The 14,250-nt window shown below is 37.4% G+C and overlaps 1 protein-coding gene across 1 annotated transcript in view; it reads right to left on the bottom strand.

Moving 5' to 3' along the window:
• Window positions 1–8,877: 8,877 nt before the first annotated feature.
• GRID2 (glutamate ionotropic receptor delta type subunit 2) overlaps window positions 8,878–14,250 on the bottom strand; it is a 1,009,897-nt gene continuing 1,004,524 nt past the window's right edge. The window contains exon 16 of the mRNA XM_087935906.1: window positions 8,878–10,314. Coding sequence (XP_087792032.1) covers window positions 9,892–10,314 — 423 coding nt within the window. The 3' untranslated portion in view covers window positions 8,878–9,891. The remainder of the gene's footprint in view (window positions 10,315–14,250) is intronic.

Raw genomic sequence — 14,250 nt, 5'->3', positions numbered from 1 at the left:
AAAGGAGAAACACAGTTAGCTCAGCCTGTGGGCAGCTTGGAAATTGGCACAATCAATGCCCATACAATCACTTAGCCTTTCCCTACCAACCTCTATCATCAATCTTTCAGCCTTCAAGCCCAAGTATACAATAGGGAGCCGATGGGAATCCCTCTGTCACTTGATTAAGGCTGATGGGCTCAAGTGCATTCATAAATCAAGGATTGCTTGTATAATAAAGTATACTATTATGTATATGTCTGTCTGTCTGTTTCAACATACACACACATATCTATCTATCTATCTATCTATCTATCTATCTATCTATCTATCTATCTTGTATATAAAATATATGTATCATGTCATATATATCATATATATATCTATATCACATATATACCATATCAATATTTAGAAGTCAGATAATATTGTAATATACATCTTTGGAAGATACATGATTGCAATGTCTTCAGCATTGTTCACTTAGGAACTGCTGGATAAAAATGTGTTACTTTTAATATTATATTGTGCACTTTCACAACAGCGTAGTATTACTGGATTTTCTTGCCTGACAGTTCCTTAATCTGCTTATTAAATAGATGTGAGATTGGTAGCATTCATCTGCATGACTTCTAGTGACATCTGATCAGTGCTGGAATCTGTTCCCTGTACAATAAGAAATAAACGGGGAAACAGTTGATATTTAAAAACCGTATTTAAAAAGGAAATTGCTAAATAAAATACTAAAGTGCCACCTGGCGGCCATTTGAGATTTAACTGTTGCAAACATCTGTGGCAGATTTAGAGAGAAATTGCACATAGATACTACATACCTATGATGATTCTTTTCTCTGGATGGTCATCCCATGCAGATTTTCAATGCACTGGATATGAACCAATGCACTGGATATGAACTATAAGTAGTAAGTTACCAGGTGCTTTAAAAATGTGAGTTTTATTTAGCAACCTGCCCGCACTTAGTTTCGTTTCAGCTCAATAATACAAAGCAAGTCACACACACACATATAAAAAAGAATATAAAATTAATTGGGCTTAGCAACTGGATGACTGTGCATTTTTTGCATATGACATGATGTACACAATTTAGCTACATTTGGGGTAAGAGTCATGGATCAAAGGAAAGTGAAATTAGTAAGCAAAATTGATTGGAAATTTCTTTCAATGTGGGGTTCTCAACTCTGACTGTTTACCAGCATAAACAAGCAATTTAACAAAATATGTTTACTAGTTTTGAAAGCCACTTTCCCACATGTGCAAATCTTAGCCTGTATAGGATCGGTAGTCCTTATAGGTAACTTCCTCCTAAATTTGTAGTAGGGAGGTCAAAGCCAAACCAACAAAATTTCCTTTATTTAGAGATTATTATTTTATTTAGGTATCTAGCCAATCTAAAGAGGTTGAATGAACAAATCAAGAGTATATATTTTTGGGAAGAGATGTAACTGGACATCAGCATCTTTAATTCACTTAAACCTTACTATTTCACACTTGTATTCTATTGTAACTTTATATTCTGTTTACTCATCACATATATTGTTCCTGATGATTACAAAGAATGAGAAATATAAAACAGCATGAAAGGCTGGTGTGATGTAGGTAAGATTCAGGAGGAAAACTTCAATTGCTGTTGTGCAGAAAAATATATATCCTTATTTCTGAGCATCAAAGTAAGCTTTTTAATTCAAGAAGTGCATTTAAAAGTCACCAGTTGAACTTGCTGAACTCAGAAAAGGATGCCAAAATAAAAGACATAGAACAACCCCGAAAAAAAAAAAGAATAAGGTGATACTCTGTGTTATTTCAGCAGGAGCTATACAGTAGGATATCTCTGCTTTAGAAGCTGTTCATTATTTCCTGGGGTGATCCTGTATTCTGGACAACAGAAGAATGTGTGAGATAAAATGAAGAAGGTTAAGAAAGGAACTAAGGACTGGAATCCCACAATCTATAACTGAAGCAGAAAGAGTGATGGGAAGTAGGGCCGTCATTAACTCTGACAAAAGGCCACCTAGCAGTTGATACATCAGATGCCTGGAGAAAAATATAAATCATGTGCCAGGTGAGTGGATTGGCAATAGATTGGAATTATTTTGAACTTTCCTATTGCTCTTGTGGTTGAAACATGAATTGGGGATACTACAAAAGAAATATAATTGGTTCAGAAGAGTTCAGCCTGACTTATGAGAAGAATTACCCATCTCCAATTGTTTAGGAACAGTGAAATACAGGAGAAATTGTCATTGCTACTTTTGCTATATTATTTTGGAGGATTGCAAGTTGCCAACAGAAGATTAGCATGTGTTCCACTTGAGTAGACCTTTGGAATCCTACAACAATAGTTTACAAGTTTCTAAGAATAAAAGTTGTGAGACTAGAGTACGCCAAAAGTTAAGCTTTTTAAAAATCAACAACAGCAACAATAATGGCTAAGGTACAAGAAGCTGGCTGAATACTTGTAAGTTACTAGCATGAGAGGTCTCAGATTTTTCTGCTTTCTGAGTACTTTGGGAAGCAGTGGCACGTTAGTATCATAACTGTCTTCTGAAATTTGAAAACACGAACATGTTTTGTTTATCTATCTGCCTAATTTATATAGTTTCCCATTTCACAAGCAAGTGATTCTGGATGTCACACCCAACAAAATTATATGATGAAACCTCTGCTATCTTCTTTCAGCACAGAGCACTGATAAAGTGGCTGATTGAAAGCGAAGGCTACCAGTCATGAACTTTCATTCTGTCTTTGGATATCAATAGCATTTTTCCAAACATCCATCATGGGAATCACACCTCTCTTCCATTTACACCAATGTATAGCTTTAACATCTTCAGAGCAAGCTCAGTTCTTTGATTTGTAGAGATTTTGCCTCTTATTCAGTTATGATTTGAATATTTCTAAAGTAGGGATATATTTTTTCCCTTAATCATGTGCTTTATCCAACCTATCCAATAACTTTGGATGGGGTAAATTAAGTGTTTCCCCCCCCCCACCCAGTGAGACCAGTCTATTAAGGCAGCCTGGTCTACCCAATTATGGGTCTACCCAATTATAGCAGGAGCATACTGCTTCTGCTTTCGCCTTTCAGCCCCAATCCAGGGGCCTTCACAGGCGGTCACTTTCGTGACAAACTAATTTTTTTGTGTTGAATTTATATTTTAGCGACAAAGAAATAAAGGGAGACTAGTATAGATCTATTTTAAGCTACTTAGCTCTCGTCAGCCCAGGTTTGAATCCCAGAAAAGGTATGGCTAGCTGATGAGAGCTAAATAGCTTGAAATAGATCTCCCTTTAATTATTTGTTGGTAAAATATAAGTTCAACTTGGATGGGGTAGTGCATCCCCATTTAACAGTAGTATAGAATCTGGGGTCTTCCTGGGCACACAATCCCTGATTAGTAGGTAGCAGCTCTGCAGTGGTGGGATTCAATTTTTTTTCTACTGGTTCTGTGGGTGTGGCTGGGTGGGTGTGGCTTCTTGGCTTGGTTTGGCTTGGCTTGATGAGTGTGGCTTGATGGGTGTGGCAGGGGAAGGATACTGCAAAATCTCCATTCCCTCCCCATTCTGGGGAGAAAGTTACTGCAAAATCCCATTCCCTCCCCACCCCACTAACCTGCTTTGCAGCTTGGTTCTCCTGTGCAGGGAAACAAAAGAAGACCCAGCCGATCAGCTGGGACTTAATGGGAGGCAGAGAATAGATGGGGGCAGGGCTAGTCAGAAATGATATTTGCCAGTTTTCCAAACTACTCAAAATTTCCACTATGGGTTCTCCAGAGCTGGTCAGAACCTGCTGAATACCACCTCTGCAGCTCTGTCCAGAAGGTTTTTGCCAAGGTTCATCTGGTGCACCAGTTGCACTCTTTCCAAGATCGTGGGACTTTTTGGCTGACATTCAGGCTCTGGTCATATTGTGGCTCAACTATTGCAATGAACTTTACATGGGGCTGTCCCTGGTGACCATCCAGAATTTTCAGCTGGTCCAGAATGTCATGACATGGACACTAATGGGTATCACTCAGTATGCCATGTAACACTTTTACCCCATGAGTCACACTAATTGCCAGTTGGCTTCCAGATGCAGTTCAAGTTGCTGATTACATAGCATAGTGGCCAATTAATGGAGGAGTGCTTGTCTCCCATAATAGCTGTCTGGTTGATTCAGTCCAACAGAGATAACCACTGCTATCTTAATTAAACATACAATAAATGATAGTGACACTACCTATAAATTTGATCTGCAAAAGTGCATCGCTCAATGTAACCATAAAATACTTCCATGATATATACAAGAGGTGCTACCAAAGTATGACATTTAACTTCTAACTTATCTGTGCAGAGTTTGCAATCTTTCATCCACATTGAATTCTAATGGTTTTTAAATGTGGGAATTTGCCAGTTTTTGTTCAAGCCACTGACAATAATGACTTCTATTTTTGGCATTTACTGCATATATGATTTATGATAGATTATTCGGAAATAATGGAATATTAAATCACAGAGTGATATTTCCACTTTTTTTTCCTGAGTGTTTTCTTTTAAGAAGCATTGTCCTACTGAAAGTAGTTAGGGGATTTTCATCTATTGAAGCCAATAGGAAGATTTTGTTTTATAGGATACTAATTTGGAAGTGTGTTTGTAGTATAGTGCTATAATTTCAAAACTTCTTAATGTTTGATTGTCCAGCCTCTTCCATATCTCCAAAGCATGTTCCATATATGCATTGACTAAATGTATTATATCCAGAACATGGAACCATAGAAGTGAAGTCTTAGATTTATTATTTTACTTTATTATTCTATTTTATTATTTCATTTCATTTTATTTTTTCTCTATATTTATAAGTCCATGCCAGCAATTGTCTCCAGTGTTTATAGTCTTGAACAGATTCTCCTCTGATCCTTTTGGTGAAAATAGTTCAGTCCTACCACTAAAATTATGAAGTTATCCATGAACAAATTCCTGTGGATTAAACCGGTTACTGGAATGACCTCAGAGTCAGAATAGAGCTTGAAGGGACCTTGGAGGTCTTCTAGTCCAGCCCCTTGCTCAAGCAGGAGATCCTATACCATTTTATATAAGTGACCATCCAGTCTCCTCTTAAAAACCTGGCTAAATTATTCTTTAAGATCAGAATAGCAGACATTTGTTCATGCAGTCGATACAAGCTGAACATGGCTTAATGGGAATTAACAGATTAATTAAGTATTGGGCTTTAGGAGTAACTATTGATAAAGAGGCATCTCCAAATGAGGTTAAAAAATGGCAAAAATGAAGCTACATGTTTATCACATGAAAAAATGTGCATTTGATTACGTGGTCATTTCTGTCATCTTGACTTTTTGGGCTCACTGTCAGGCTGATCATTCTTTTCTGATTAAGTTTGGAAGTGTAACCCACCTGATAATTTAAAAATATAGGAATGTCTTTGGTCAGCTGCTTTGGTCAGGACAATTAACGCCTGGGAAGAAGCCCATTAAATATTAAATACAGTGAAGCATTACTGTATGGTGCTTGATGGACATTTTGTTTGGGGGAGTTTCCTGGTAAAGCCCATCTAGTTTTGGGAAATTTCAGTGTAAATTTGATTTATTTCTCTATTCTAGTGACTTCAATGAATGCCAGAGGCTTCAAATCAGTAGTTCTCAGAGCTGTTTTACCACACATTTTGCTCTAAGATCTAACCCAGTGAACTGCAATCATTCCGGCTTTGCATCTGGCAGTGGTAGGGTGTACAAGAGAGATGTTTTCATGGGTGCAGTGCCATTTGTGTGGGCAGCAGGAATGTGTTCAACTCTCACTTGCACAAACAGATATTCATGCACAAAGTATGTGCATCCACCATTCACACAAGTGGGGCTGAGCATACTCATGCACTCGCACCCCTCTGCCTGTGCGACCTGGTTCCAAAGAAGCCGCATCCCGGTACAGAGCTATGGCCTGTGGGTTAGGGACCCACTGATCTAACCAGTTGAGAGAAGAGGACATTGACTTTGAAAAATATGATATAAATATTAATCGTATTAAGCTAAAGATATGAGCAGTGGTGGGATTCAAATTTTTTAACTACCGGTTTGGTGGGCATGGTTTGGTGGGTGTCGCGTGGCAGGGGAAGGATACTGCAAAATCCCCATTCCTTCTTCACTCCTGGGGGAAGGATACTGCAAAATCCCATTCCCTCCCCACCTCACTAACCTGCTTTCCAGCTCCGTTCTCCTGGGCAGGGCAACAAAAGAAGACCCAGCCAATCAGCTGGGACTCGGGAGGCAGAGAATAGATGGCGGCAGGGCCAGTCAGAGATGGTATTTGCCAGTTCTCTGAACTACTCAAAATTTCCAGTACTGGTTCTCTACAACTGGTCAGAACCTGCTGAATATCACCTCTGCTTATGAGGCCTTTCCTAGAAATAAGAAACCTGAGCAATGATTTTGCAGTTAGAATGCAGTTATGGCCCCAAGTCAACAAATGCCTTGAATTCATACTTACTTACTTGCTTGTCTACTCACATGACCGTTGAAATAGGCAGAGAGGCAAGTTTAAAAAACCATTTTATTAGACAAATTATTTAGACAAATTATACACAGAAAGCTCTGCCACTTGCAACCGAGGCCTCCAAAATGTGTTTGTGTATAATAGACAACACATGAAAATAATTGGATTATCACTAAAACCGCCGCAACATCTGGTATACCCCTATAGCTTGTAAAGAATTTTTTCCCTTTTTTTGTTCTTTTTCTCTTTTCTTTTATAAATCAGTTGTGTAGATGCTCATGAATGTTACAAGGGGAAACAAGTTGTGCATGCTTTTAAACACTTGTACCCTGGAAACAGAATGGTCTTTTTCTCATGATAAGAAAATTGTTCTGCCTTACACAGTAGACAATATTATGCAGATTTCATACAAAAAACAATGACATTACAAGATGTTCTCCCAGAACAGAATTAGGCATCAAAACAGAATAGATTTGAAGAATATACTTTGATTCTTTTCCTACAGCAGATCACCTAAGCTGGTTCTTAAAATCAAGTCCTATCCACATATCTGAGTTAGATTAACGTAAATATCATATCAAATTAAAACAAACAAAAACACGTAATAAGTTGGCTTGCTTTCTACTTAACCGCAGTTTAGTTTATAAGGATTACAACTGAAGCTCATTTTTACAGTTCTGAACAAGTAGAGTGTTAGCTTCAAAAATGTCACCGGGCGCTGTTTTTTGTTGTTGTTGTTGTTGCTGTCATCAGCTTCTCATTCTATACAATTGGAACTCACATCAAAAATACATCGATAATTGAATATGTAATAAAGATTTAAACAAAAGCTTATTTTTTCTCTCTCCCCCTTCTCTCTTTCTTGGAGCACTATAGGACTGTAATTTAAGGCCACACCAGTCATTCCCAACAGCCTTCTTTCCGTAAACTCTCATCTCTTTTCCAAATATTGACAGTATTGATTACAATAAGGCTTATTCAATTTTCACGACCAGTTTTTTCATGCTCCTGAGACCTGAAAATCAGGCATCCCTGTGGATATACACTTGTGTTTTTTACCTCATGAGTGCTTTCCAATTTTCCAATTTAATGTAAAAGCATGATTAACCATAATCTTAAACACTGTTGAATAGTGATTGCAACAAAAAAAATATCTAAATTAATGACTTGCACATCTAGGTACGCATGTTAAATTGCCCTGGATGATCTAATTAAAAAGGAACAGTATAAAATACGTTCAATTCAACAATGTAAATCAGAATAGCATTAAAGCACCCCATATTTTCTTTTAAAAACAAAAAAGACTCTTTGCCCTGTACATCTTTCCAGAATACACTTGTTTTTTACTAAAGCTTTATTAGACAAATTGCAATAGCACTGGCTGCCATTTTATAGATATATATATGTGTGTGTGCGTGTGTGTGCACATGTATATACATATACCCTCCCACACACGCCCACTCACAAAAACCAAAGCATGTATATATATAGATAGGTATATATATATATATATATGTATGTATGAGACTAATTTATTTAATAGAAGATTCTGCTGTATGATACAGTTCTCTGTACATAAGAAAAAAAACCCCTTTTAAACTCTGTACAATTCCAGAAAGATCATATGCACTGTTGCAGTGCAAAAAGGATATTTAACTGTAAGTCTTTACTGGCATAGCAATGGCTTTGTGAAAATTCTACAAAATTGCATTCTCATATTAAATGGTCTCTTCTTTCTCTTTACCATTTCTCTCATTTTCGTTTTCCCTACAAAAACTGTAAGGTTGGCCTTTGGTCCACAGTTAAAAAGGACACACCGTATTAGAGAAGCATGAAATGGATGTCAGAGAACAGACATTATTGCAATATATATATATATATATATATATATATATATATATATATATATATATTGTGTGTGTGTGTGTGTGTGTGTGTGTGTGTGTGTGTGTGTACTGCATATATATGTATGTATGCATACATATGTGTATGTGTATGTATATATATATATATATATATATATATACACACACACATACATACACATACATACATACATACATACATACATACATATATATATGGCATTCAGCTTTGTTGGGTATTTTCCCATGTCATTGTAGTTGTGCTTTTAAAGTTGTAGCACGTTTGGCAGAATCTCATCTGCCATCATCAGGAAGCCTGATGATGGCAGATGAGATTCTGCCAAACGCTACAACTTTAAAAGCACAACTACAATGATATGGGAAAATACCCGAACAAAGCTGAATGCCATACATGTAAGTACCAGCAAAACTTAAGAATATATATATACATATACATATATATATGTATATATACATATACATATATACGTATACATACATACATACATACATATATACATACATATACATAGATACACACACACATCAAAGGTATTTCAGTGAAATAACATTGTAATTTTTGATACAGACTTCATATTTAGTTCCTATATTTCAAGTGATATATGACATAATGCCGTGTGCACCTTCAGGTTCATTTTCAGAACGATGCTTTGGAACATGTGGGAATACAAGCATAGCACCTGTATGAACATTTAAACACTTGTTATTATTTTTTTTTCTGGGATCTTAAAGTTGCTACACAATGTCTCAAAAAAGACACAGCTGCTTCACAGATTGGCAAACTGTTGTTACACTTACATCCTGGTGTGCTCAGAAACAGCCTATTGGAATCATAATTGAAGACCTGCACAGCTGAATGACTACTAATAGAGTTTTAGAAGGATGGCAGGCAGTCGTCCTATGGTAGCCCAGGCTGCATTTATTCAGAGTAGTCTCATCAGCCTGATGGTTACAATGCAGTGGTGGGATTCAAATTGTTTTACCACCAGTTTGGTGGGCATGCTTTGCCTAATGCCAGCACGCAGCTTACCCCACACCAGCTGAGACCTGCAGCACCAATCAGCTGAGAGGATAAAAAAGAAAAAAGTGCAGCACCAGATGGGAAGGCCAATCCTGCACTTCTTTCTTCTCTCAACTGATTGTCGGAGGCTTTGTTCCTCGCCTCAGCTGATCATCGGAGCCTTTTTTTTAAACTACAGGTTTAGGTGAACTGGTCCAAACCAGTAGCATGCCACCACTGTTACAACATTAAGATGTTCTAGAAAAGACTTACTCCAGAACCACTTTAATTTAGCCAGCGCAGCTACCCTAAAGAAACGGGGCTGAAATATCACAGCCTAACGTAGTAGAAGAGAGAAAAATGAAAAAGAGGAGGGAAAGAGGAAAGATAATGACTTGTTACTAATACTCCAGGTTTCTTTTAAAAAAAGTTACATCCAAGTTAGTTCCACAATATCACAGCCGCTCCTTGCAAAGGGAGTCCTATGAAGAAACAGTGACAAAGCAATGTCTGAAGTCTTTATATAGACGTGCCTCGGTCTGGATCGTTACTGATGTTTAGCCCTAAAGTTGGAGTGGGTTGATATGGAATCGAAGACATTGTTTTGATAGGACTTCTGAAAAAGCCCCCATTTGGAGCCCTGTGCCTAAAAGGGCCAGTCCGGTGTTCAGGCACATTGCCGAAAGAGAATCCAGAAGCAGCTTTAGCTGAAAGTGTGCGACGAAGAGTCTGGATCTGCTCTGGTATGAAAGTTGTGGTAGTGATGTGAGTGTTCCTGAAGTCACTGATTTGCTCCAGGGCTTGACGCGTGGGCAAAGTGTCAATGTCCAGTGGAGTCAAGTCAATGGATGAAGTGGAAAACTGTTTATGGGGACTTTCATCGTCTGTGCAGAGGCTGTTCACGCGTCTGTGGAGATGCTCTAGATCTATTTCTTTGTCATCCTGGAAGGAGCAAAGCAAAAGGGAGAAAATGAATAAGATACCCTTTGAGGCCTTCATTTTCCAAACTAAAAACAAAATGTCTTTCATGACGAAGGGGGAAAGAAGTTGAGCAAGAATAAGGCAATAGCAGTAGCAGTTAGACTGCTTTATAGAGCTTTACACCCCTCTCTAAGTGGTTTTACAGAGTCAGCCTATTGCCTCCAACAATCTGGGTCTTCATTTTACCCACCTTGGAAGGATGAAAGCCTGAGTCAACCTTGAGCCTGGTGAGACTTGAACTGCCGAACTGCAATCAGCTGGCAGTCAGCAGAAGTAGCCTGCAGTACTGCATTCTAACCACTGCGCCACCACATTCAAAAATGAATCAGAATGTAATCCAGACTACTGGCAGGACGTTGACCAGACCGACTATCTAGAGCAGGGGTCCCCAAACTTGGCAACAGAATTCTGGGAGTTGAAGTTCACAAGTCTTAAAGTTGCCAAGTTTTGAGACCTCTGATCTAGAGCAATCTTTCTGGCTTTGCAAGAAGGGAGCAAGGAGAGAGGGAATAGTTACAATGGGTGACTTACAACCATTTATTTAGTAGCTGTTTGAAGTTACAACAGAAAAAAGGTCACTTATGACCTTTAAGGCCTTTGCAGCATCCCTGTTGTCACATGACCAAAATTTGGACACTTAGCAATTGTCATGTATTTATGTATCTTGGAGTCAAGTGATCCCCTTTTGTGACTTTCTGACAAGCAAAGTCAATGGAGAAGCCAGGTCCTCTTAACAACCATGTTACTAACTTAACAGCTGCAGTGAGTTGGGTGGCCATATACATTTTCTTATAAAAAGAAAATAAACATAATATTTCAAAGTAAAAGTGGATTATAGAACCCTTCATGAAGAACAGCTGATAAGCTAAAGTCACTTATTTTTCAGAAAGTATTATGGATTGCATGTGTGGATTTTAAGGGCTACACATAAATTTCATATATTGATCGGAAAAAAAGTGCCAATTCTTTGACTGCTAATTTTGAGTGCTTTATTTTGAAGGCAATTCAGACTTGGCTGATATGTGCATTTGAAATTAATGGCGTTTATAATAATGCTATATGAAAACTGGAAGCTCTCTTGCTGAATGAAAACACATTTTTTAGCCCTAAATAGTATTTTTATTATATGAATAATGCATTTTGAAATTAAGGTTCACTCCTGTTGTAACTGTAACATGTTATTTTTTTTCAGACAATATATCTATATATAATGTTAAATATAGAATTTTTGAAACATTCTATTTATTTATTTACACCCAACTTGCTTACAGCTTACAATATTATTATACAATATATATACTGGAGGAGAAAGATCTAATATTGAGTGTTCTGGTAAAAAACTTTAGCCATTTCTGCCATCTATTTGAAGAAATGTCTTAATACTGCCTTAGTTTTTAAATTCATCAAACTCTGTACATGGCTTGCTTACTCCTTGTTTTCAAAGTCTCCTTGTCAAAATTCAGTATAAATGAGTATATTAACCTAAGCTATGCCAACTAACGGGGAAAAATAAATAAATTATATTGCATTGCATGTGATTTATACGTTGTAATTACATGTGTATGTTTATGTGTGTGTATATTTGTCCGTATACACACCCACCCACCCCACATGCAGAAAATACCCTTTTTCTCTCACTATCTATTATTTTCATGGATTGCATTGCCATTTCCATTTTTTACCATGTCCTCAAACAACTTTAAGGAAACTAGAGAATTCTATAGGAATTAATATGTATTAATTAAGCTTTATTTGATACAGTGGATGTATGAAATAAAGTCTAATGGGGCAGCCAAGTATATTAACTGCTAATTTACACTGCATATATGCACACTTGTGTTATATCACTTTTTTCACTGCCTAAAAGCCACTTGGCAGATATGGATAGAGATATGGCTACAATATCTATCTTGTTTGAGACAGTTCTTGCTTTACAATCATAACTGAGCCTGGAATTACAGACATATTGTTGCAATCATAAATCAAGACCAGATCCTATTTTCCACCATTTTTTGGTGGTGGTCATTCAGTGAATGCCACGGCCATTAAGCAAATCATTGTTCCCCAATGAGCATTTTTTTGCCAGAAACAGGAAGTAAACATTGGAAACTGGCAAAAAATGTCGCAAATCAGAGGACACCACCAAATGGCCATAAGGTGAGCTAGTTGCTAAATGCCCAAAGTGCAATCACTGTGACTCTGGGGAGTGCTAACATCATAACTTCAAAAACAGATCATAAGTAGCTTTGGGGGGAATGAGTTCCTCGTAACTTCAAACGGTTGTAAAGCAATTGTTCATAAGTTGAGGACTACTATATTTAAAGATCATTTGAGGTTTGAGATCTGCTCCTTTGGCCCAAGTATTTAAGCACACATTTTGCTATTACACAGAGGGATTTACCAACTAGGTTTCTGGATATCTATCAATAGCAAAGCAATTCATCCACAATGATCGGAATGCATTCAAAGATAATATGAACTTCTACTCTTATGATAAATGTAATATGTGAACTGTTTTGGTGATTAAAACACTATCATTGGGTTCAGTTAGAACAGGGGTCCCCAAACTTGGCAACTTTAAGGGAGTTGAACTCCCAGGGAATTGAAGTCCACAAGTCTTAAAGTTGCCAAGTTTGGAGACCTCTGAGTTAGAGTAAGACCAACTCTTAATTTTATCTTTGCAGTAACATCTATTTTACCTTAAATAACCATCCTCCATGACATCCCTATGTGGTCTTTTAAGATTAATTCTACTGATGAACATAATCCCATTGTTTATAAGAAAATGAATGGGTGGCTTTTAAAAATGGCAATTGCCAAATACCACTCCTTGACCCACTTAAGACATCAAAAGGAGAGAGCACTCACAGGATGGCTTGTGCATAGCTCCACAAAATGATTGCTCCTCTTCTTTCAAATGTGCCTTGGTCAACAGTGAAATATTCAGCCATTACGGACATTTAAATTATCACCTGGGCTTCAGAGTTTACATTTCTTTGAGATTAACGGGACAGGTCTCACTTCTGTCAGAGCTATTGTTATGACACGAGCAGACATGACTGCATGGGATACTTTGGTTCACAACTTCACTGCTAGTTTTATAACCTTAAGGCATTTATTTGTTTCCTTAGAATGAAAAGGGTGCAACTGTGAAGTCCAGTGGGCTTGGGATAAATTGATGCAATGTAAAGTACATGGGGACACTTGGTTGCAAGCCAAACAAATTATGATAGGATGTTCCAAGATACTACTTCATGAGATTTCACCCACATTTTAAATTGCCAGTATTTGCAGTAGCTAAATGGTTCCCGCACTCCTCTCACCCCACCTATTTCTTAAGGCTGTAAATCACAAGGATAACATTTGTATAAGTTTCTTCTAAACAGTAATCTCATAAATTGATCCCTTGGCTTTCTGATACAGTCACGTTTTCCTTTTGTCAGAACTCTGATTTAGAAGTGCAGACTCTGATTTAGAAGTGCATTACTCTGATGAATTGCAAGCCTGCCGAAAGAGAATGATTTAAACAAAATCCAGAGATATCCCTCTATAAGTAGGCCAGAAAAGGAATTTAAAAATAAACAATCCAGGGCTGTGAAAATTAAGCCATAATTTATATTTGACATTTTGAGGGTGATGAATTTTATAAATATGTCCCATTCTCTTGAAGGGAAGAGATGGCTGGAACTTTGCAAACCCAGTGAAAATTTACTTTGATTCAAGGACGTGTGAGCTCAACCTAAGTAGAGAAAAGGGATAATCTTGCAAACTTTGTCCTGACTTTCTAACCATATATCCTGCTCAGAAGTCTGCTGTAGATTTAATTCTAAGGTCTGAAGGGGGAGCTCCTGCCATTAAGCATGCTATGTATAGCTATATATAGGTCCTCGACTTACG

The sequence above is a fragment of the Pseudonaja textilis genome, chromosome 6 (assembly GCF_049901715.1).
Source record: "Pseudonaja textilis isolate UNSWEBS1 chromosome 6, rPseTex1.2, whole genome shotgun sequence".
NCBI classification, from domain to species: domain Eukaryota; kingdom Metazoa; phylum Chordata; class Lepidosauria; order Squamata; family Elapidae; genus Pseudonaja; species Pseudonaja textilis.
The sequence above is the reverse complement of the archived record's forward strand: the minus strand, read 5'-3'. Positions and strand labels throughout refer to the sequence as shown.